This window comes from Microtus oregoni, unplaced genomic scaffold, assembly GCF_018167655.1.
Source record: "Microtus oregoni isolate MIOR12 unplaced genomic scaffold, Mior012 000012F_ref0000307, whole genome shotgun sequence".
Taxonomy (NCBI): Eukaryota; Metazoa; Chordata; class Mammalia; order Rodentia; family Cricetidae; genus Microtus; species Microtus oregoni.
In genome coordinates this window covers 23,923,968-23,949,464 of record NW_024543071.1, presented here as the reverse complement: position 1 = coordinate 23,949,464, position 25,497 = coordinate 23,923,968, and the positions used below count along the sequence as shown (strand labels likewise).

The window sequence follows — 25,497 nt, the reverse complement described above, 5'->3', positions numbered from 1 at the left end:
GTTGCCTTGTTCATGGAGTATCTTCACAACAACAGAACAGTTAGAAAGTCAAGTAACCTAGGACAGTTTCTTTCTCCTACACATGTGATGGTTTCTCCTTCAGTAATCACTACTTATCTATGAAAATAAAAACAGCTCTGACAATTTGCTGCCAACATTGGGCAAGAAATAAATCTGTACTGATATGGCTTAATTTATTACGGAAGTCAAGAAATAAGCCACATCCACCTCCTTAGGAAACCCCATGTGGTATCTGCAGTTCCCTGTGCCAGGGATGTCATCTTCTCGCCTGTTTTATAAGATGTTTTATCTTTAAAGAAGCCAATGGATCCAGTTCAATAGTCAACTAGAGGCAGATGAAGAACTAAAATCCAGTTTGGGCTGACTATAAAGTTAGAAAGGCTGCATTTTGAAATTTCATCTCCTATATAGAAAGTGTAGAATGTCTGGAAGGTTCTTAATAAAGACAGCTAAATAGCTATGCTTTTTCTATGTATAGAGCCTACTGTAGGCTTTTTAACTTTCTTTTTTGACTCATTATGTATTATTTGAACTTTTTTGTATAGTAAGCAAAATATGGGATCTTTCCTCAAGAAAGCCAATTTCTAAGAAAAATAACACCAGTTCAAATGAGTACCCCAAAATCCAATTCTATTCGAGTCTCAAGACACGCATACCCCACCCACCCCACAAACAGTGTTTCCATATTGAAGAGGGAAAAGACTGAGGATCTAAGGAGGATACTCTGGAAGGAAAGAAAACAAGATGGAACAGGGCAAAGCACATCCCAGCACACAGTAGATGCCCTAATGTATCATCTAGCTCCTAATGCCTCAACCCACATGATGTTTCTATCTTTAGAACCATAGGCCATCTGAATGTGCCCTAAGCAAAAACTATGTGAAGAAAAACTTACAACAACATCACCTAGGAAAAAGGAAAACTAGAAAGTCTAAATTTAAGTTCTATTAATAAATTATAAATATCAGAAAGAAACATAGGTATTTATTATAGAAAATAGAAACTAAAGGCTACAACCATCATATTGTTTCTTTGCTTTAAGTTACTTGTATGTATATGCATTTCATGTGTGCAGATACATATGTGTGCATGTGGAGATCCAACAGAGGACAACCTCTGCTATCATTCCTTGGGTACCATCCACATGTTTTTGGTGAGGTTATAGTTTTTTGTTTGCTTTTTAGATGGGGTCTCCCATGGCCTGGAATTAATAAGCTGACTAGGCCCACTGGCCAGTGAGTGCCAAGGGTCTGTCTGCCTGTCTCTCCCCAGCACTGGGATTGTGAGCACACACTAATATGCCCAACTCTTTTAGGCATAAAAGAGTTCAGGCCATAATGGTGCAAGACAAGTACTCAGACTGGAGCTATCTCTGCAGCCTGAAGGCTGAGCTATCTCTGCAGCCTGAAGGCTGAGCTATCTCTGCAGCCTGAAGGCTGAGCTTTCTATCCAGCTCAACTTCATAGCCAAATCTTTAGTCTGACAATCTTCTTTACTTTTTCAAAGTGAAAAGCACCTCACACATCTTCTTTCCTCTGTTTCCTTCTTTGTTCCTGTTCTTGGTTTTTTGAGACAAGTCTTACTATGCAGCTCTGTGTGGCCAGGAACTTGTTATGTATAAGTTCAGGCTGGCCTTGAGCTTATATCATCCTCCTGCCTCTGCTTCCCAAGAGCTGAGACTGTGATATGCACCACCATGCCCAGTGTCAAAATATTTTCTTAACGGTGCAAGTGATGTCATTGACCACAGGGACATAGTGATGTCACTGACTTCAGGGAAGTAGTCTGTGTATAGGAAATCATGCAGTACAATATGGCAAATTGGGAAGTTGAAGCCATATTCAGATTATAAAACAATATACACTAAAGGTCTCCCAACTCATTAGAATGTATGATGAAGCAGGATTTTACCTCATATTTGCTAGTGAAGAAAAGTCTGCAGAGATAATGGGGCCTGTAATTTTAAAAGGACAGCACAAATGGAATCGGTATTTACATCATAATGAGGTTACCCTCTTACTATGCCAGTGCTATACTTAATGAGGCTCAAATAGTTTCTGCTTTACCACTATATATAAAATTCTTAAAAATTAATGTAGAGACTATAATCTAAAATCCTGTCCTAATTTCTTACTGAAAGAAGAATACAAAGGTGTAACCCTACAATCCTAGCAGTCACAAGAATGAGGCAAGAGAATTGCCTTGAGTTCGAAGGTCAGCCTGGGATATAGAATGTGTTCTAGGACAGCCTGAACTATACAGTAAGACCCTGTCACAGAAAAAAGAAAGAAGGAAGAGAGAGACAAGAGAGAGAGGGAGAGGGAGAGATGGGGGGGCAGGCAGAGAATACAGCCCAAGACACAGGAGGTACACAAAGAGAAGAGGAGTTACGTGGCAGGGTAATCAGGAGAGGCTATCCATGGTAGAGAAAAACGATAAATCCAACCTCAAAAGAGTCTAAAAACAATCTGTGAGTATCATGTTTTACATCATTCTCACCTCTAAGTATAACAGGCCTCAAATTACCATGGACCTAATCTTTAACTGAAGAATATGTGTGTGGTAAGTGACTAAATATAACAGCATTTTTTCCTTTGCTTTTTTCTTTTGCTGAAGGCCTTAAAAATCTAGCTTTTCCCCAGAGACTTTATTTTCTCCATTGCCTACTGTTACTACTTCACTGGAAAATAAGAAAAGCAGCAGGGAAAAGATGAGAATGACAAGAAAATGGTGAAAAGGATTTCTGGTGGGGAGGGGGGATAAATGTCTGGTATTCAGTTGGTCACATCTTAGATAAGGGCCTAGTGAATGCCAGAGAGGAACAAGTCCTCACAATTCCAGAAGTCGTAGAATTCACTCAAGATGGTCATCCCTGTGACAAACTGTTCAGTTTTTAATTAAAGGTCTAACTCAAAATGGAGTGGGTATTTCCATACCAGTAACTTGCATCACAGTGTTAAAATACTGTTGAGTCTCTAAAATGTCAAATAATCTATAAAAAAAAAACACCTGTAATTATGAGTTTACACAGGCTCTCTAAGTCCTACTATTGTTGATCATGCAACAGTTTACCTCATAATGAACTTAAAACATGCATATACTTTCAGATATCTTCCTGTGCTTTAGCCCGCACTGTGCAAAGGGCCACTGGCTGCACATAAGCTGTGCTCTGGTGCTCCCATGCTAGGAAAGGGTTGGACTCTTAACACAATGAAGCCTCCTGTAGGGGTTTTGGAGACTGATTTACTAAATGCCATACTTTCTTGAGGTATACCTGGACTTAAATGAATTCTGCAGATTCAGCTAAAGATTCCAAATGTACAAAGCCCAGAAAATGTGGCTTCAGGTTTCATGCTATAACCATGACCTCAGCTACCCAACACGTACTTCTTCCAGATAAACAGATTAAGGTTACCAGCTATGATTATTGTAGGTAGCTGAACCCAGGTTAAAAAAGAAAACTTTAAAAACATTCCACAATGCTTTACAGAAGCAAAACAAACAAACGAACAAAAAACAAATAAACAAAAAATCACAATTATTAAAAAGCTGATTTTTGCTTAAAACACCAAGCAAGAATGGACATATGAATATTCCTAACCTGCAAAATGATTCCTCCACATTATATCAGCGAAACTCATTGGTGGGCCACTGGGAGGGTAGTGTTTACCTTTCAGAGGCTCATGGTCAGTCCTTATCATATCCATTAAGGAGTTCTCCAAGGAGTGCAAGTTAAAAGTGTCATAGGGCCTACTCCGGTCCTAAAAATAGAAACACAGAACAAAACAATAAATAAAATTACTTCATAAAATCAACATTTGTTCTCCTTCCTGATGTAGACTGGCAACATGAATGGAAGTCACAGGCAATTCTAAAACCACACTCACTCTTTAGTAAGAACAATGACAGAACCAACACTTCCAATAGAAGTGCCTATAATTAAAGCACATCCTTTTTCTGATCGTCTATAATATAGGCACCCAGAGAACAACCGAGAACTTAGTGTAAAATCAGCATCACCTTTCTGAAAAGATCGAAGGTTGTTGTATAAAGAGGCCTGAGGTGACAGGAACAGCAGCTTCGCCTGTGCAGGCCTGTCTGAACTACACATAGGCATTGCCTCAAAATATGAAAGGCAAAACATGACAATGATTTCAAAGTAATTGTAATAATTCACTTTAATATTTATGACTATCAAATTTCACACATGGAAAGTTTTTTTTAATGTGGAAAAAGAAAAATAAACTCAAGAAAACTGAAAGTGGAGAACTAACGCCCCCCAGCCCACGTGTTGTCCTCCCTCTGACCTCTACAAGCATTCTGGGACATGCACTTGCACACACACACCCATAAATAAGTTAATGCAACAAAATAATTTTTTGTTTTATTTTATTTTTCAAAACAGGGTTTCTCTGTGTAACAGCCCTGGCTGTCCTAGAATTCGCTCTGCAGACCAGGCTGGCCTCGAACTCACTGAGATCTACCTGCCTCTGCCTCCCAAGTGCTGGGATTAAAGGCCATCATCTGGTAATTTTTTAAAGCAAGAAATAAAAATTCATCATGAAGAGGAGGTTAAACAATAAAGAACAGTCTTCAAACAGATATTTGACAGAGTATGGTGGGACTTGCCTATTATTCCAGCAGTTAGGAGATCGCCATAGAAGGATAGCCTGAGTTACACAGCAAGACCCTGACCCTCCTCCATTTCCCCTAAAAGAAAAGGTTGTCTGATGACATTCAAGAATCTTTCTGGCCAAGGCAGTCTGTTGTTTTTCATTTTGTTGTCACTGTTTTTCCATTTACTCTTTAGTGCAATATTTCCAGGCGAGTAAAAACACATCTATTGTATATATAAGGAAAGTGAGTTTAGCAAGGATTAGAACCCAGATCCACACTCAAAACCAATACCCTAAAGAGTATGAAATTCTGTCCAAAGAAGATGGCCCGATCCACACAGGATAGTAAACAATGATTTCTATGGAAGCATACATAATATTGCATGTAATCACTGATGAAATAACCTTGCTGGCATGGTGGTAATGAGTTCCAGTCAGGGGAGGCTTTAAGAGTTTAGGTGACTACCTATCAGGAAAATTAGAGAACGTATTTAGGAGGGTGTCTCATCTGTCTAAATTGAAGTGATCCTTAAATCAGTCGAACTGTCCAAATCACGTGTCATTCTGGTTGAAGTACAAGTTCCTGGGCTGGGGAAGATAGCTCAGTTGGCAAAGTGCTAGCCTTGCAGGCACAAGGACTTGAGCTCTCCCAAACCTACATAAAAGCACAGGTTATGTGGCATGTGCTGGGGAGACAGAGACGGGAAGATCCCTGGGGCTCACTGCAAGCCATCCTGTCCTGTTCAGAGAGTGCTAGGTCAGTGAGAAACCCTATCTCTAAAGAACAGTGGGTGGCCCCTGAGGACCGATATCCAAAGTTAAACTAGATTCTCCTAGTGTGCTTCCTCTCTCCTGGACTCCAGTTCAAACATACTTAATATTTTATAAGAAAAGCCAGCAAGATGGTCAGTGGGGAAAGGGACTTGCTGCCAAGCCCAGTGCTTTGGAGATGGTGGAGATGGTCAAGTATGTGTCCCAGAAGCTAGAGAACTTTAGTTCAGATCCATCACTCATCTAGAAAACCCAACACAGGCAGACTGGACTCTCTAGCCATTCAGTCTAGCTAAGTCTGCCACTTCAGGTTCAGTCTGAGAATCTGTCTCAAAAATATGGTGGAGACTGATGGCTAAGAACTCCCAGCATCAACTCTAGCCTCTACAAGTAAGCACACATCACTACCTGTACAGTGTCTACTACAACAGTAGGAAGCACACAACATGTCTTCTTCGATGCCACATATCAGTACTGCAACATAGATTTAAACATCCAGAAGTTCAGGGGTACAAACTGAACAGGGTTCATTAATGTTCAGCAGATGAAAACGTGACATGTGAAAGGCATAACAGAATTTTCACATGCTTTTTAACTGAACAAAACTGCAATCCATTAAGAGACATTTTCTCCTAAAATTAATTCTATTCGCGCCTCATCACTTTATATCTGTGGCACAGCATTCATCTTTTTGATGAACACCATATAGCTGTGTTGTGGGGAGGTCTCTGGCTTCCTCTGGTCTCAAGCCGGAAGCAGTCTCAATTCGTATGTTCTCCAGGAGAAGAATTGAGTCAGGACACAGGAGCAGATCACACAATCAGCGAGAGTTTATAGCCAGAGCAGCAAGAAGCAAGAATCCACTCGAGGCAGAGTAGACAAGCAAGCAGTCATGCTGATCCTTGCAGGCTGGAACTAATATCTTCTTCTTGTTGTTTCTTCCCATGTGCCTCCCTCAGTGGGGAGTCCTTCTAGGAAAGGGGCACGCTTTCTTCAAGGCCCATTTTACCTAGAATGTTATAAATAGATGCATGCGGGCTGGAGAGATGGCTCAGAGGTTAAGAGCACTGACTGCTCTTCCAAAGGTCCTGAGTTCAATTCCCAGCAACCACATGGTGGCTCACAACCATCTGTAATGAGGTCTGGTGCCCTCTTCTGGCCTGCAGTCATACACATAGACAGAATATTGCATACATATTAAATAAATAAATAAATATTTATAAATAAATAAATAGATGCATGCATACCCTTAAAACTGAAAAGTTTTCTAGGATCCAGGAGGTGGTGGCGCACGCCTTTAATCCCAGCACTCGGGAGGCAGAGGCAGGCGGATCTCTGAGTTTGAGGCCAGCCTGGTCTATAGATTGAGTTCTAAGACAGCCAGGGTTACACAAAGAAATCCTATCCTGAAAATAAAACAAACGAGGGAGGGGAGGAAGGGAGGGAGGGAGGGAGGGAGGGAGGGAGGGAGGGAAGAAAGGAGGCAGATGTTCGTATCCGACAGTGGTTCATGTCCACACTGCATGAGTCTCAACCTCTTTCCCCTGCCTGAATATTAGTAAATTTATCAAGTATTTAAAATTGTCTCACTACTCAAGGAAAGCAGGCAAAGGTAAGGAGCATGTATAATGGTAGCACTCTTGGGAGGCTGAGGCAGGAGGATGGAGGGTGTGCGGGTAGCCTGGGCTGCACAATGAGACTCTTGCCTGAAGAGACAAAGTCTCTAGGAAGAAGATAGGTTTTGTCCCCATCTTGTGCAGATGGAGTCGGTAGTGAAAGGTTACAGTGGCAGCACCAGGGTCCAAATTCAATCAAATTCATGTGCCTACCACCTCCTAGCCTCTCTCTTTTTAAAACTCCTCTTTACCTAACCCAGACAATCTAGAGAGGCTTCTTCCACCTCTGCCAAACAAGCCACCTGGCTCCTGTGACCTTGGTCAATAACCTCATTCAAGTGACTAGTAATAAACCAGAAGAGCCTTGATCACTCTCCAGCTCATCCACCGCCCCACCTCTCAGTTCCAGGTTGTTTACTCCCTGCTTTTCTGGCTTTTTTTTATACTCGGGTGTTTCCTTTCCCAGAAACACAAAGTAGAAGATTTTTAACAGCCAACAGTATCTGGGAACCAAATGATGAAAATAACCATGGCAGGTCAGCAAGATGGCTCAGTGGATAAAGGAGCTTTGGGCTAAGCCTGATGACCTGAGTTTGATACCCAGGACACACACAATTCAAGGAGAGAAACAACTCCTTCAAGTTTTCTGACCTCCACAGGCTGGATCCCCCTCTTTCTAAAGCATCTAAAAATAAAATAGGAAAATAACCATGGTACCTTGTAATATGCTAGGCACTGCACTGAGTGTTGTCAATTCTCTGCCACCCTCGGGATAGACGGAGCTTATGCAACTGTTCAGTCACGTTGCAAACCTACCAGATAGATGCATAATTGGCAAAGATTTTTTTCCCCCATTTAGTAGGCTGCCTCCTTGCTTGAATGATGTCTTTTGCCTTTTAGTTTCACAAGGTCCCATTTATTGTTTATCTTAATGCCTATGTAACAGGGGTCCTTGCAGAAAGCCCTTTTCTGTGCCAGTGAATCCAAGCATATTCCCTGCTTTCTCTTCTATCAGGTTCAGGGTATCTGGTCTTAGGTTGAGGTCCTTAATCCACTTGGAGCTGTGTTTTCTGTCTGGTGATAGACATGAATCTATTTTCATTCTTCTATATGAAGCTATCCAGTTTGACCAGCAACAATTGTTGAAGATGCTGCTTTCTTCAGTGTGCATTTTGGGCTTCTTTATCCAAAATCAGGTGTTCATATATGTCTGGGTCTTTATTGTTTTTTTAATATTTTTATGGTTTATTTAACTTTATTTTATGTGCATTGGTGTGAAGTGTCAGATCCCCTGGAACTGATCTTCAGACAGTTGTGAGCTGCCATGTGGGTGCTGGGAATTGAACCCGGGTCCTCTGGAAAAGCAGTCAGTGCTCTTAACCACTGAGCCATCTCTCCAGCCCCATGTCGGGGGTCTTTAATTCTATTTCACTGATCATTGTTGTCTGTTTTTATGCCAATACCATACTTCCGTTAGTTTGTTTTGAGACAGAGGCCTCCCTATGTAGCCTTGAAGTTAAGACATTTGGCTTCTGTTTGGTCTTTGCTGTTACCCAAGTCTGTCAGGGTCACTGAGTTTCAGGGTTCAGACTCACAGTGGTCCCTGATCAACATGGCAGGTAGGGTAGCAAAGTCTCAATTGGAACTCTGGTTTCAGAAATTCTGAGCAGTCCCAGCTTGGCACTGTGGGAGAGGTGGGTGACAAACAAGCCAACAGAAAAGGGGACTGACTTGGTGGGGGTGGTCTTTGAAGTAGGGATTGGGGTCCAGCTCCCTGTGGTCCCAGGCAGGGCCCAGAGGTTGGTGGACTGGCTGGAAGTGGGGTGAGGCAGTGAATCTGGCTCTGAAACTCCAGCCTGGAGTTCTCAGTTTTGTTGTTTAAGACCTGGAGACAGGTAAGATCCAGTGGCCTCACGCTTGGGTTTCCCTTAGTCTCTCCAGGACTATGATGGCACGGCTGCATGGCACTGGCTTGACCTATCTTTTTAAAATGGATATTTTTTGTATGGCTTAATTGATGAATTGATTCTTCTCAAGCATACACAAAACACAGAGCACCACAACAAAAAATACCGAAGTCTCCAGTCCTACCTTCTCTTTCTGATCACTATAAATATTTGGCATGTAGTTTTGCGAATGTATAAGAATACAAAGTTGGGCCCTTCCAGGAAAGCACAGATTTGGTGTCTGTAGACTGGGAAGCAGAGCACAAATGCTTGAGCAAAGGACAGCTGTACTGTACACATGCAAAGTTTTTACTGCCCCATTTTCTCAATAACAGCGTTTACACAGCGGGTATTGTAAGTAACCCAGAATTGATCCCAAGTTTCATGGGCTGGGATGACTAAGCAGGGAAAGGACCTTGACACAGGAAACCTGACAACCGAGTCAGGAGAACCAGATCCCACAAGTTGTTCTCTGACCTCCCCAACAACACCCCAAACAACAAAGGAAATAGAAATATTTTAAGATTAAAATTTCAGTAGGATATGTATAGGTTGTATACCAATGCACAAATTTGAATGTAGATTTTGGTTATCTGCACAGGGAGCCCTGAGACCAACCCACCACAGACACTAAGAATTATATTTCTCTCTCTCCTTCTATATTACTTTTCTCTAAACATGAAAATTTGCTTTCTTTGACCAATACTATGCTTCTGGACAGCTCCCTTTTAGTACGTTATAGTTTCGCCTTTCCCCTCCTCTATCCAATCATAAATACATCTTTCTTACAAGGTAATCATGTCATCATTTCAATGTAGATCTATGAAATCATTTCTTACTTGGGGATTTCATTCATTGTCCCTAATTTTCTAAGCATATCCATTTGGTCGTTTGGGTTTTTGTTTGGTTTTTTTTTTTTTGGCCTTTTTAAAAAAATTATTTCTTTATTTCATGTGCATTGCTGTTTTTTCCTGCATGTATATCTATATTAAGGTGTCAGATCTCCTGGAACTGGAATTACAGTTGTGAGCTGCCACATGGGTGCTGGGAATTGAACCCAGGTCCTCTTGAAGAGCAGTCAGTGCTCTTATCCACTGACTCAGCTCCTGTCCATTTAATCCTTTAACTTCATCTTGCTCTACTTGGGCACAACTGTCCCTCAACCCATGATTTCTATTAATAACGTCACTAACACTGAAACAAAGATTTATGGACTTTCCTAGCCCTAAGTAAAAACCAGAAGCAATAAATACATGAGAACCCAGCATAGAGCGACTTCAAGCACAGATGCAATTAAGAATACAAGGAACAGATCAAACACTTAGTGCTGACTACTAAATAGGAGCAGCAAACAATTACATACGTAGTAAAAATTTTCCATGAATTGCATAGAAGTGTTGGACTTTGTGCCTCTAAACCAACTACTACTATTAGCTGTTATATAACCCGACCAGAAAAGGGGGTTCTTTATTAATTTGCAGTTTACTGAAATGACAAGTAATCTGGCACACATTACCCAAAAGTAAAAACCTCTTTAAATAAAGGGAACTCTGTCCTTGCAGGGAAAGAGGAGAAAAGCTTTACCACAGACAGAGTTTCCTTTCTCTCAAGAATGGAGCCCCTTATTTTACGCCTCGAGGCTGTTAAAGCTGTTGCTAGATAAGGAGACAATTAGCCACAGGCAAGCATTGTTCTTTCCATACAACCTAATATCCTTAGAAAACTGACTTTTTTCTTTTGGTTTTTCAAAACAGGGTTACTCTGTGTAGCCCTGGCTGGAACTCTCTCTGTGGACCAGGTGGCAGGCTAGCCTCTAACTCGAGATCTCCTGCCTCAAAAACATTCGCCACCACACCCAGTTTAAATATCCTTTAAAATATGTTTGTTTGTTTGTTTTTTAAAGGTCTTCAATACAACAGTCCTAAATATAACCTTGAATAAGATTAGGAGCTAAACAGAAATAACTAGTTCCTATCTTTTCTTCTTGAAGATGACTAATTCCAATTACCTTAACCTTTTTTATCACACTGTAATTTTTTTTTTATGTGCTAATAGCAAACCAAGATAACCTAAGTTTGAAAAGGTTTTTAAAGAATCAAGGAGGCTGGGGATTAGAGTGCCTGAATGTCATGCACAAAGCCCCAGGCTTGATCCCAAAAATAGGAGTGTTCAAATTTCCCGTAATCCCAGCACTTGGGAAGTAGAGGCAGAACCAGGAATTCAAGGTATCCCTTAGCTATATGCTATGTATGGAGCTCTGGGCCAGCAGGTGTTGTTTTAAAAACAATTTAACAAAACACAGGATAGCAGCCTCTCCCAGTTTGAGCAACTCAACTCAGGCACAGCTCTGCCTACCCTCTTCCTGCTCCCGCCCTCTGACATTCTCTTCACAGCTCTTATCATTGGCTTGGGCAAAACAAGAAGGAAAAGAGGCTCTGTTTATCAGCTGCAGGGAAGCCCGTTCTTCCAAACCCTTACTCATCTGAAATGACTCTACATATAGAAGCCTGATTCTGCAGGGAAAATCTGGGGGGCGGGGGTCAAATGTACAAAACAGTACAAACAACTGTTATCACTGACTGTGTTCAATAGTTCATATTGAAGCAGTACATACATGCTTGTGTCAAGTGGCTACAAGATCACGAGGTAGTCTGCATGTATGAGGCCCTTGGGTCCATTTCTACACTACAAAACAGAGGGAAAAGGGAGCAAAGGAAGAAGAAAGGGAAAGAGGAAAAAGTCAGGCAGGTGGCACAAGCTCATAAGCAAGCAAGCACTTGAGAGGCTGAGATGGGTGGACCATCACAAGGTCAGGGCAAGGTCAGCCTGGGCTACGCAGCGAGTTCCACGCCAGTCAAGGCTGTAGCGTGAGACCTGTAGAAAGGAGGCCGGAAAAGGGAAGTAGATCACATTTGGCGGTGTGCAATGTAAAAGGCAGAAATAAAACCTAAGGAGGATACAGAAAGGGCCATCAGGGACTACCATATAAACAGGCTTGAAGGGACTTCAAACATTAAATCTGTCCCTTGTCCTGATTTATTGTACGTACTGACTTTTGAAAGTGACTAGCTGATGATGTTCCAAGTCATTGTGTTGACAAGCAGACCATCATCATCCCAAGCAGCTCATTAATAATGAGAGGGGAAGCTTGGTCCTGATTATCAAGGCCTATCTTAGGACATATGCAAAAGTACACGAAGCTCTTTATAGTCTTCTGCTGTGGGATATTTGTGCACTGTGTGAAGATGTACTGCTGGGATTGGGGACTTTCGGGTAGAGAGAGGAAGAGGAGATAATCAGGTGCACAGGAGATGGTATCAATACTCAGCGTGAACTGAACACACAGAATGGAAGAGAGATGAAAGTAGGACACACGGTAGAACATAGATTAATAAAAAATATGGGTTAATTTAAGTTATAAGAGCTAGAGGGACAAGCCTAAGCTAAGGCCAAGCTTTCATAAATAATAACGTCTCCATGTCATTATTTGTGAGCTGGCAGCCCAAAGAAAATTCTGAAGACATTCTTCATTTTTACTAATTATGTAAAACTGTCTACAACATGGACCAAATCCCAGCACAGCTAAACATTTGTTCCTGACCCCAATTCACCTCAATATTCTGAATATAGGGAACTAACACTCAGCATCACAGATATTTGGTTACAGTTTCCTTGGGTTGTCCCTGCCATCTCCCACTGCTAGTCTCCAGCAATTCTTCCATCTTGACTGGAGTAGCAGCTACACCTAGTCCTTCTCCCTCCCTCTCCCACCCCTCCATCTCTTTAGATAGGATCTCACTATGCAAACACAGCTGGTCTGGATTAGGCAGTCCTAGAGCCTCCCTCCGCACCTCCGCACCTGCCATAGCTTCTGCTTTCCTTACATTCCATCTTCAATCAACTTTAAGTTTCATGGACATGAAGTCATACTGTGCTTTCTTTTCTGAAACTAGCAAGGCATAGCGCATATTAAATATTTAGTAATTAATTACTTGCTATTTCTAACTCTGCTGATTTTATTTTGCAAGGTTTTCACTTACAAAAAGAATCACACACATACGTGCACACACACACACACAAAGAATATTTATTAGAAAAGCTAAAAGGGAGGGGAAAACCTTTTGACATTTTCGGATGGTGCGCAGAAGAGTCGGGCTCCTTATTATAAACTGCTGGCGGATGCACAGTGACACGGGCACTCTGCGGCAGCGCTTTGGCCGCTTCCTCCAGAGATACACACTCAGCAACACAACCCCACAGTCTACTCGTAGCTACCCGAGATAAATTACAACCCAAGTCCACACAAAAGTTTGTACCTGGATTCTTATAACAACTTTATGAAGCTTTCTAAAAACAGAAACTACCTAAATGTCTATCTGCTGGAGAACGAACTGAGGTACACCTGTAATCGCATATCACTCGCCAATCAAAACAAATGAAGGGCTTAATACCTTGCCCTAATAAGGATGACCTTGAAAACACTATAGGTAAAAGAAGTCAATCTCAAAGAATCACGCCACGCAATTTTATTTATGTGAGATGATCAGAATAGGAAATTACTCAAAAAGATACAAAGAATGTTGATTGCTGGCTAGAACTGAGGTAATCAGGGCAAATGCAAATTGACACCAATGGATACGGGGCGGCTTCTGGAGATGATCAAATATTTTAGAACACTTTTATAAATATACTACAACCTACTGTTTTCTATACTTTAAAAAATTCTATTTCATGGTATATGAATTATACTTTGATAAAATTACAGAAAGGAAAGTCACACACGCCAGTCAGGTTTAATGATGCACACCTATGATCCTAGCACTCAAAGCTAAAGCAGAAAGACTGTGGGTTGGGGGGTCAGCCTAGGCTAATGGTAAAATCTTATCACAAAATGAGGGAAAAAAATAGTACACAGAATGGTGACACTTGCTTGTAATCCTACTTGGGAGGTAGAGCCTAAATTAAAGGTAAGCCTAATTACAGTCATCTGAGGCCAGCCTGGGCTACATAAGACCCTGCCCCTCCACACCAAAACCAAAACAAACAACAATCAAACAGCCCTAAGACTTCCTGAAGCTTTGGGGAAATTAAGACACCAAGGCACTACCTATAATCATCCAGGGTAGGGATGGGCACCAGATCTGACTTTTTTGACCCATGACACTGGAAGACAAAGTCTTGGTTAGTTGTTCCATTCAAGAGCCACCAGCAGATGAAGAACAGAACCTAAGACAGACAGAAGTAGAATTCCAAAGTCACCCATTGCCAAATAAAGGACTGCCAACCCTTATGTGTGCCGCATTTCTAAGACGCACGGAGTCATTAGTGCCCCTTCAGGAGCCTATATACATGCCACCCACTACAAGCAGCCTCTTCTCGCGCTGCCTACTGCTTCTGATTGTTTTCAGTCTAAAAAGGCATGCCTCATAGTGGTGTACTGTGTCCTTCCGTGACTCCACACACCCTATGTATGACCAGGCAGTGTTTGGCTGTGCTCTGCCATCTCCCTGAAGCATCATGGGAATCTACCATCCTCCTTTCACTTCAGTTCTTATCTGACCTGGGGGCAAGGTGAGGAAATGTACAGCAGAATTCGCAGATTCACCGGAATCTGACAGGGGCCGCGACGTGAACGCTTCTGCTGTGGCCCCCTGTTATCCTCTTTATCTTGGATTCGGGATCAAGATAGAAAGCAAAAACTGCCAACTTAACAGGCAGTCTTCTAGGGTTCTTGTTCAAAGAGCAACAGTAGTCTGTCCAATGTACACACTGACATCTCTAAATACAGTCAACTTTTAGGCCACCACTGGAAAAGTCACCCACGTTAATGAGTGTATATTTAATGTACAGTACCTGGTAATTACCAAATAAACTCATTCCACATTGACAGATGGTGTCCAAGGAATCAACAGAATATTACTTATTACTCCATTTCCAAAGCCCGCTTTTCTAGATGAACGAAACAGGTAAGCAACAAAAATTTTACATCTCAAGTTTATTGTACAGTTCTAATTACAAATGAGGACCAGTGAGATGACTCACTAAGAGTAGAGCCTCTTCTCGCGCTGCCTACTGCTTCTGATTGTTTTCAGTCTAAAAAGGCATGCCTCATAGAGATATATGGTACAAAGCCTGACCACGTGAGCTCCTTCCCTGAGTATAGACTCCTTAAAGTTCTCTGTCTTCCACAAGTGGGTCTGGTACATAGGCTTGTAGAACTAAGTCATAGCTGCCATGTATGGACGGTGCCATCCCTGTACTGCATGGCTCAAATCATTGCATTACCTCGATATTTAATAACAATCCTATGAGGTTGATGCTGCAATTCCTCTTTTGTGTATTAATGAAGATGTTGATACTAAATTCAGTCCTTGCCAGGCAATGGTGGTGCACATCTTTAATCCCAGCACTCGTGAGGCAGAGGCAAGCAGATCTCTCTGTGAGTTTAAGGCCAGCATGGTCTACAGAGCAAGTTTCAGGACAGGCTCCAAAGCTACACAGGGAAATCCTGTCTCAAAAAACAAACAAACAAAACAAAAAAAATCAGTCCTTAAAAAAGTTAACATGCTGTGCTGTGGGATAATGTTCTTGTACACTGTAATGATTGGCCACTCATATTGGCTTGATAAAAATGCTGATTGGCCAGTAGTCAGGCACGAAGTATGGGTGGGGTGACCAAACCAATTCTCTAATTCTGGGAAGAGGAAAGACAGATGCAGTCATCAGCCAGATAAGAGGAAGCAAGATGAGAATGCCTTACTGAGAAAAGGCACCAAGCCATGTGGCTAAATATAGATAAGAATTATGAGTTTATTTAAGTTGTAAGAGCTAGTTAGTAAGAAGCCTGAGCTAAGAGGCCAAACAGTTTATACTTATATCTATGTGTGGGACTGAACAGCTGTGGGACCACTTGGGCCAGAAATTTCCAGCTACATTACCACATTTAAGAGATATATTAAAGCCGGGCGGTGGTGGCGCACGCCTTTAATCCCAGCACTCGGGAGGCAGAGGCAGGCGGATCTCTGAGAGTTCGAGGCCAGCCTGGTCTACAAGAGCTAGTTCCAGGACAGGCTCCAAAAGCTACAGAGAAACCCTGTCTCGAAAAAAACCAAAAAAAAAAAAAAAAAAAAGAGATATATTAAAACAACCATGTTAATTAAAATATTTGGGGTTTTGGAAGATTAAAAAACTTACTTTAAAAATAAAGTTGTAATTACTCTAATAACAGTAAAGTACTGTAAAGATCATACAGTAAAATGCAATGTCCACATTACAGAATTTATTCATTATTGGAGTCTGTCTCTTCTAGGCCCTCCTGACCTCTAACTTACTGTAGTGGAGAACAAACTTGAGCTTCTGACCCCCCCCCCCCCATCTCTATCTCTAGTGCAGGATCACAAACACATGTTACCACACCCTGTTTACAAAACATTCTAAAAGAAGAAATTTCCTATTACTTTTGGACGTTAGTACTAACAGATTTTGCCAAAGGTTCTGAAGACTCTACGTGCCTCATTTGTTTCATGTGTTTACTGGGAATCTTAATGAGCCAAGCATTAATGATGAAAACAAGCGAGGCCAGTCTCTAACTACAAAAAGCCCTATCCACCCACAGTTACCAGATCACAATTATTTAATGAGATAAATGCAGTGGCAGCTGTGTGCTTGGGAATCACGGGAGCAAACACAGGAGAAGAGGCCTGAGGCAAAGAGGTTGCTCGATTTCCTTGAGAAATAAAAGGACAGAGACTCTTTACAGGACATATAGACTGAAGATTGTAAATATAGGTAAGGTTTGTTTATAAAAAAAACAACTCTTACTTCTGTGAAATACATACTTTCCAAATCCTTAGTATCATTAACGATGTAGTTTAGTGACTCCACCAGGATAGCAAAGGGTTACTTTGGGTATAAATACGCACAATTCCAGAATAATTCTATAGAAAACAGCTTAATTTTAGTGCAGCCTTAAATTTTTCACCCACTTTGGGGATTCAGAAAGGAATACATATCGATTATCTGTTGAGCTATGTATTCAATCTCCTGCACAACAGGCTACAAATAATATAATTTCCTCTTACTACCTTTTATTTGTAAATTACAGCTCATGAGGTGTTTTCACACACAACCTAAATTTTAATACAGCATTTTTTTTGGTCATTGTTTATCCCACTTAAGTGTATCCCAGATCCTTTCTCCTGTTATTAAACCAGCAACAGGGCTTCCAGAAACTCTCGAGGCCCATTGCAATGGTCTAGGCAGTAAAGTGCTTGCATGGGACAGGTCTGACAATCTGAGGTCGATCCACAAAGCCCATGTCAGGGTGGAAGGAGAGGATCAATAAATAGGTCAACTATAAAGTTGTTTCCCCACTTGGACTGTGGCGCACATACCACTTCTATCAAACACACAGATAATAAAACCTAAAAAACAACAAGCAACAAAAATCCTTGGAATCGGGGCTAGGAATGCAGCTCAGTAGCCCCAGTGCTTTCTGAACGTGCATAAAACGCCTGGTTCAGCCCCACAACCTGGGTTTGTTGGCACAGTCTTCAAAACTCTTAGCACTCAAGAGGTGGAGGCAGGAGGTCAGAAGTTCAGGACATCCTCCTCTACCTAGAGCAGCTGTTATTATCAACCTGTGGGTTGAACAACCCTTTCATAGAGGTCACATATCAGATATCCTGTATGTTAGATATTTGCATTATGATTCACAGTAACAGCAGAATTACAGTTATGAAGTAGTAATGAAAATTATTTCATGGTTGGAGATCACCACAACATGAGGAACTGTATTAAAAGGGTTGCAGCATTAGGAAGGTTGACCTAGAGGATCTGAGAACAGTGTGGGCTGTAGGAGACCAAAGACTCAAATTTTTTCACCTCAGGTAAACAACAAAAAGCCTACTGGAATTAAATATTAGCAGAACTGATCAATATTGACCATGTGCCCAGGACTAGTTGCACTTTGCACATCAGCTGATGGATGGATAATGAAAATGCGGTACACATTTACATAACAAAATATTATTCAGCTGTTAAGAAAAATAAAATTTGCAGGTAAGTGGGTGGAACTAGGTGGGAAATCATCCTGAGTGAGTTAACCAGACCCAAAGAGACAAATAGAGACAAATAGTTATGGTTTCTCTTATGTGGATGTTAGCTTTTAAGCCTTCAATATGTGTGCAATAACAACAGAGGTTGGGTACCTAGGAAGGGAGAAGGGGAGAGGAAAGAGAAACTAGAATATATTGTTATTGAAAGATAGTGGGGAGACCAGAGTGGAGGTATTAAAATGGGGAAAGGGATGGAAGAGAAGAACAAGGAGGGAGTATGGGGAGGGACACTAACACTAAGGGCCATTTGTAGAGCTGTATGGAGACGTGCTATTGTGGAAGCTTCTCAAAATATAGTGGGCTCATAAAAATAATAGGGGAGACAAGGCTAACTGGAGATCTTATGCACCAAGTGAGTCCTCCAGAGCCAGGAATGGGTTACATCTTGCTAAGCTGATGGCCAAAGGGGGTCTATGGAATCAGCTGTTGCCAGGGCTATTCTCTACAAACTCCTGGTAAGGCTCTATTGCTGAAGACAACAGTTAAATATTTTATCAAACACGGAGAAGTCAAGCTGGTGCCTACTACAGGTTCCACCCTAATGACTAGCATTCATGGTACTGGCAAGGTACTCTGCATCTACCAGAGGAAAAAGGTAACCACCAACCCATCTACAAACCCTGTGGCCTACAGTGGTGACTTGTCTGGGAGATATGCTGGTTCAATAGTAGCACAAACATTGTGGGAGAAACCAACCACTCTTTGATTGGATTTAAGGCCCACTCCATGAGATGGAACCCATGCCTGACACTGCTGGGGTGGCTAAGAACCTGAGACTGGATAGACCATGGGCCCTAGGTCAAAAGCAAACACTACTGTTCTACTGAGGAACCTGGCAATAAAATAAAATAAAATTTCTCCTATGCCCAAAAATCAGTACCTTGCTCAGCCATCATCAGAGAAACTTTTAGTAGGCAAAAAGGAAAAATAAGAGGCTTTCAACTACAGCCGCCACTTTTAAAGTGCACCTGGGAAGCGCACGTAATCATTTCTGCAAAACAGGTTTAGAATATAGCCTTCTCCTTAGTCACACTATTGCCCTAAACAAACCAACTAAATCACAGACTGAAAAGGGATAACACTGTGTACTAATACACAACCATAATCCGTGTACTAATGTCAGTGTCTCAAGTCAAATGTCTACTGAGTATGGACTCTGAGAATGAGCAGAAAATATGGTCTCTCCACATTGGCCCATCTCCAAAGGCTTATAATTTATTTTAAGGAGGCAATGTAAGTGGAAAGAAATATATGGTGAATTTCAATGACTTCTTGAATTTTGCATACAAATGGACGGAAATAGAAAACACTATCCTGAGTGAGGTAAGCCAGACCCAAAAAGAGGAACATGGGATGTACTCACTCATATTTGGTTTCTAGCCATAAATAAAGGACATTGAGCCTATAATTCGTGATCCTAGAGAAGCTAAATAAGAAGGTGAACCCAAAGAAAAACATATAGGCATCCTCCTGATTATTAACCTTCAGCAAGCGATGAAAGGAGACAGAGACAGAGATCCACATTGGAGCACCGGACTGAAATCTCAAGGTCCAAATCAGGAGCAGAAGGAGAGAGAGCACGAGCAAGGAACTCAGGACCGCGAGGGGTACACCCACACACTGAGAATATGGGGATGTTCTATTGGGAACTCACCAAGGCCAGCTGGCCTGGGTCTGAAAAAGCATGGGATAAAACCGGACTAGCTGAACATAGCGGACAATGAGGACTACTGAGAACTCAAGAACAATGGCAATGGGTTTTTGATCCTACTACACGTACTGGCTTTGTGGGAGCCTATGCAGTTTGGATGCTCACCATACTAGACCTGGATGGAGGTGGGTGGTCCTTGGACTTCCCACAGGGCAGGGAACCCTGATTGCTCTTCGGGCTGACGAGGGAGGGGGACTTGATCGGGGGAGGGGGAGGGAAATGGGAGGCGATGGCGGGGAGGAGGCAGAAATCTTAAAGAAAGAAAGAAAGAAAAAAAGAAAGAAAGAAAGAACAACAACAAAAAAAATGAAACATAGAGGGTCAAGTAGTCAAGGCCACCACTGTAGACTATATGAGATTGTCTAAAAAGCAGTCTTATTATTAAATAATAAGAATACAAAATTCAGCCACACAGTGGTGGCACAGAACTTGGGAGGCAGAGGCAGGCGGATCTTAGTAAGTTCAAGGCCAGCCTGGTCTACAAAGCAAGTTCCAGAACAGTGAGGACTGTTAAACAGACAAACCCTGTCTCAAAATAATAAATAATCATCATCATCATCATCTAAAATTCCTAGATTATCTTTAGTTGTAATAAATGAGAATATGTAAAATGTCTCTGTTAAAAAACAACAAGACAAACAAAAAAGAACCCAGCAGATAAGACTAACTAAAGACGGGTCTGTCAGTATAGCCTATAATCTTTGCATTTAAAAGACTTAGTTAAGAGAATAGTGAAGGGGCTGGAGAGATGGCTCAGAGGTTAAGAGCACTGATTGTTCCTCCAGAGGTCCTGAGTTCAATTCCCAGCAACCACATGGTGGCTCACAGCCATCTATAATGAAATCTGATGCCTTCTTCTGGCCTGCTGGCATACATGGAAGAAATGTTGTATACATAATAAATAAATAAAATCTAAAAAAATTAAAAAAAAAAAGAGAGAATAGTGAATTTAAAACCAGAGAAAGCCTGTCTTAAAACAAAACGAAACCAAAGCAAAAACAAACAAAAAACCCAGCAGCAATACAATGTATATAAATTCAGCCATTTTTGGATTTGGGGGGATGATACTGTCAGCTGAGCAAGAGCTATGTTTTTTTTCTTTTGGATTTTTTTCAAGGAACTCACTATGTAAACCAGACTGACTTCAAAGTCACAGAGGTCTACCTGCCTCTGTTTCCAAAGTGCTGGAATTAGAGACATATGCCACCCTGCGTAGCCTAAAAATAAATGATCGCCACACCCAACGTAAAAGTAAATGACTTTATAGGATGCATTCTTCCTGGCCAGTGTAGCAGTCATTATTCAAATGTGGACACTGAGGACTTGCAATGCTGATAAAGCAAACTTAAGTGTGTTACAGGTATAAAAACGCACACTGGATTTCAAAGACTTAGTATTAAAATACGTAGAACAATCTAGTTAGCTTATATGGTCAACACATGTTTATTTTAAGTTTGTTGTTCATAATAAATCCTTTTAATAACAGTTAAGAAAAATATATTATTAAAAACTACACCTGGCCTATAGAGTAATACTTTCCCTCAAAATTACTTTCATCTTTTTCTTTTCTATCTACTTTTTTTTTTCTATCTACTTTTTGAGACAAAGTCTTACCCTATAGCTCTGGCTACCTAGAGCTTGCTACGTGCCTCATAGCTGGCCTTGAACTTGTGGCAATCCTTCTGTTTCTGACTCAGACATGTATTTCTATACCCAAGTTCTCTTTACCTTTTACTGTTGCCCAGGCTGGGCTATTCAGGTTCTCCAACCCAGCACTCACTCAGGAGGTTGAGCCTGGCAGATCATCTAGAGTGATGTGATTATATTACACAGTAAGGCTCTTGTCTCAAAAATAAACAATGTCTTTACTATCTAGAAAGTTTGAGGACAGCCTGGGCTATGTCTGACCTTGCTGCGAAATACCCTACCAGAACAAAAACTGACTGCTCCAGGGCTCAGCCAGTCATCTTGCCTCTGTCTTCTCGCAGCCTTGGCCACAGGCATGCCCAGTGTACCACCTCTTAGAATTTTTTCAATGTCCTATTAGAATTTTTAAAAATGTCTATTAGGCCTATGATCTATTTATTTGTGTTAATTCAGACAAATGCATTTAATAGTATCTGTGCTTGAAAGCCTGTATTCCTAAATTAAGGCCACTAAGTATTCTAGCAATTTACAAACTTAACCAACCCTTACCCCGAATTTTGCTTATTGATAATTCTTTTCCTAAAACTATTCTTTTCCTCCAAACCTTTCTTAAATATACCAACATTCCCCATCTCCCAATCCAGGGTGCTTACTCCACAAACTTAGGAAACTCACTTTATATGACTGATGGGTTTCCCTAAGCAGTCTTTATGCGAAGCTTTGACTAGTCAATGGATTACACTTCCCTTTTTTAAAGCTATATTTAAGAAGCATTAAAAGTTTAATAAACAGAAGCAATGAAATTCAGTTAACTATGTAATTTATGCATAGTTATTCTGTCTTGTAATTTACATTATCTAAATAAAAATTCATACTTAAAGTAATCTAGTTTATTTCAGAAGAGTAAATCCCATGTAGTACTAAGACTCCTGGTACGACAGAGTACAAGACTGAGTCAGAGTAAGAGATACAAAAAGTCAGCTTCACTGAAACTTGAATCTCATGAGCAAGCTAACATGGTTCACAGTTTTAGACTCTATAAAAAATCATTATTTTTATGGTTTGATATCTGATACATAAATAGTTCAAAGCAGAGGTGACTCAGCTTTCCTATCAGATACTAAACAAACACAGATGTCTCCATTACACCTTCCTGCAGCCTCAGCCAGTTATAGTTACGACAAGTTAGCTAAAGCCCAGCCTCCCAGGGCAGAAACAATCACTGCTACCACTTGCCTCTAACCAGCAGCCACATATAAAATCCAGAATTAAAGAAATCAAGGCCATGTTTATGAAAAGCTGTTAGTTTGAATGTGAAATGTTCTCTACAGACTCGTGTGGTAAAACTGTGATCCACAGCTGGTGACATCACTTTTGGGGGTTCAGGAAACTTCAGACTCTGGGAACAGGTCCTTTTCTTGCCCTGACCCCTTCCAACTTCCTCTTTCTGCTCCCTCATCACAAGGTGAGTGACTTTAGTCACCAGGTGCTCTTGCCACCAGGATTTCTGCCTCCCTGCAGGCCCACAGCAATGCAGCAAATCAGAGGCTGAAACCATGAGCCAAATACTTTCCTCCTCTAAACTGTTTTCACACACTTGCCAAACACACACAAAACCAACTCTATCAATGACTTGTTTTCAACTACTGAATACATATTACTCTTAAGCAACACAAATATTTTCACTTACCCCAAAAGTGGTCATCCATCTCATCTGCTATGGTCTGAATATACCCCGAAATGCCCATAATGAAACTGAGTCCTCACTGTGGGAATATTAAGAGATGAAGCCATCTCAGAAATGATCAGTGGACTAGTAACAAGAAGGACCTGGTTAGGACTTTTTTGACTTCTGTCCCTTTTCCCATGAGGACATAACATCACCCTCTTTTGGGACATCAGCAAGAAACCCACTTGGAAACGGAGCAGCCCTCACCAGACACCAAACTAACCATCTTTATCAACTGTGATGAAATAAATGTATGTTGATTATACATAACCACTCCATGGTACGTTATTACTGCAGCACAAACGAGCTGACAGACTAACACTGGAAGCATTTCATTTCCACACAGGTAGCCCTTTTACAAAACTCAATCTGTGAGAAGTCATCAGACTAGACCATTGATAATATATACAAGGCAAATTATGCTCAACATACTGTATTTCTTCCTTTGATGGTTTAGAACAAATATCTAATGTCTTAGGGGCATCATGAATATTATGATCACACCACAGGAGATTAAAAACTAGGTTTTGAACTTGCTTATGACACTCTGTAAAAGAAATTTCTTAATATAAATGCTTGATGTAAGCTTGTTTGCCTATAGCTTGCTTGAAGAAGAATATAAAATGAGCAATTGCTTAGCTTCCTGGCCCGTATAAAATGGCTGACTTTTTAAATATTTAATTATTGTAACAAAAGCTGAAGCATCCTTTTACTTAGCTTTGTCATCCTGGCTGAATCTTCTTCACTGTCTTTCTCTGTCCTTTGACCTCTATGCATTCAATACATTCTCTATTATTTATGTCCCTGTAACAGAATGTGTCACTGCAATCCCTTATATGCTTCATCCCCATGACACCCCACAATGAGATGGAATGTCTTCACTATAAGGAGATTTTTCTATCTTTCCTCCTTATGCTAGGCCTTCGACTTTTTTCTGTGTTTCACATTTAACAGAATCTTGGCCTAAATTAGAATATCAAATACCTCATTATTTTTGAAAAAGAAAACCTCGTGTTATACCTGCATGACTCAGCGGTCTTAAAATAGCTGCTGAACTAGCATGTTATGCTCTGCAGCACTCCAGAGCTGCTGGGGGAGACGAATGCTCTACGCTGGCAACGGGCAGAGAGGAGCCCCAAGCTCTAAAACAGTAACCCTGCTACCCGCCGCTCACCTCATCTCTCTGGAACACTGAAGACGGGAAGGTGAAATATATTGAAATGAATCACCACATCAAGTCCCAGCCTTTACCATGCTAAACCTAAATGCCTTTGAAAGGTTTAACAACTTAAGAATTCATCGAAGGTTTAACTGTGTAATCTAAAGCAGTAGCAAGTCTGTTTTATTCTGTCTAAAATCAAAGCAAATTTTAATTTAACAAAATACTATTTTTCATCAGCATTGCTGAATGGTTCAGAATTCCAGTTGTGTTTTGGAGTCTTAACAGCCAGCCACTTAAACTAGAATTAACAATTTTTGATAAGGTCATGACCTAGATTTAAATAAAAATACTTTCCAAATCAGGTATGGTGGCACATATCCCTAATTCTAGCACCTAATTCTAGGATTGGGAGTCATTATTATACAATGAGTTTGAGGCCAATCTTGGCTATATAGGGTCTATGAATAAAAAGAATGAACAAATAGATATATTTCTTTTCATTTCCAGATAAGTTCCCCCCAAAATGAGCAGTGCGGTACCTGACAAAGCATGACCTTAGACTGCTGTATCAGATTCAACACGCTGGGCACAGGAGTACAACTCTGCAACCAGAGGTGGAAGGATCAGAAATTCAAAATTGTACTTAGTTCCACAGTCAGTTTGAAGCAGCCTGGACTACATGAGACCCTGTCATTCATAAATAAATACAGATAGAAAGGAAACTAGGTCATAAATTAATGCAGCAGACTAAGGTCTAATTTCAATTTTGTTACGATTTTATTAATAATGTTCAGACTAGCTAATAATACTGAACTCACAGGGAGTTTATTCAACTTTAGTATGCCAGGCTTTATTTCTTTTATTCTCTATGATCTTCCCCTATGATTGATTGGTGAGTAATTAATTACTTATAGTTCTTTGCAATGCCAGGCTATAATCTGCAAACACAATGACTAATCAGCTAACAATCTCTAAATTATCAGGATATAAAAAAGAATCAGACAGCCAGGCGGTGGTGGCACTTGCCTTTAATCCCAGCACTCAGGAGACAGAGGCAGGCAGATTTCTATGAGTTCGAGGCCAGCCTGGTCTACTGAGTTACAGGAGAGGCTCCAAAGCTACACAGAGAAACCTTGTCTCAAAAAAAAGCAAAAAGAAAATT

At 40.9% G+C, this 25,497-nt stretch overlaps 1 protein-coding gene across 9 annotated transcripts in view; it reads right to left on the bottom strand.

Annotated features, from left to right (window-relative positions):
• The window catches only part of Cpeb3 (cytoplasmic polyadenylation element binding protein 3), a 185,740-nt gene that overhangs the window by 106,415 nt on the left and 53,828 nt on the right, over nt 1-25,497 (bottom strand). For 7 of the 9 annotated variants that reach the window (XM_041661041.1, XM_041661040.1, XM_041661038.1 and 4 more), the window contains exon 3: nt 3,623-3,782. In XM_041661041.1, coding sequence (XP_041516975.1) covers nt 3,623-3,782 — 160 coding nt within the window. The remainder of the gene's footprint in view (nt 1-3,622; nt 3,783-25,497) is intronic. The other 2 variants (XM_041661044.1, XM_041661045.1) reach the window with 1 other exon arrangement.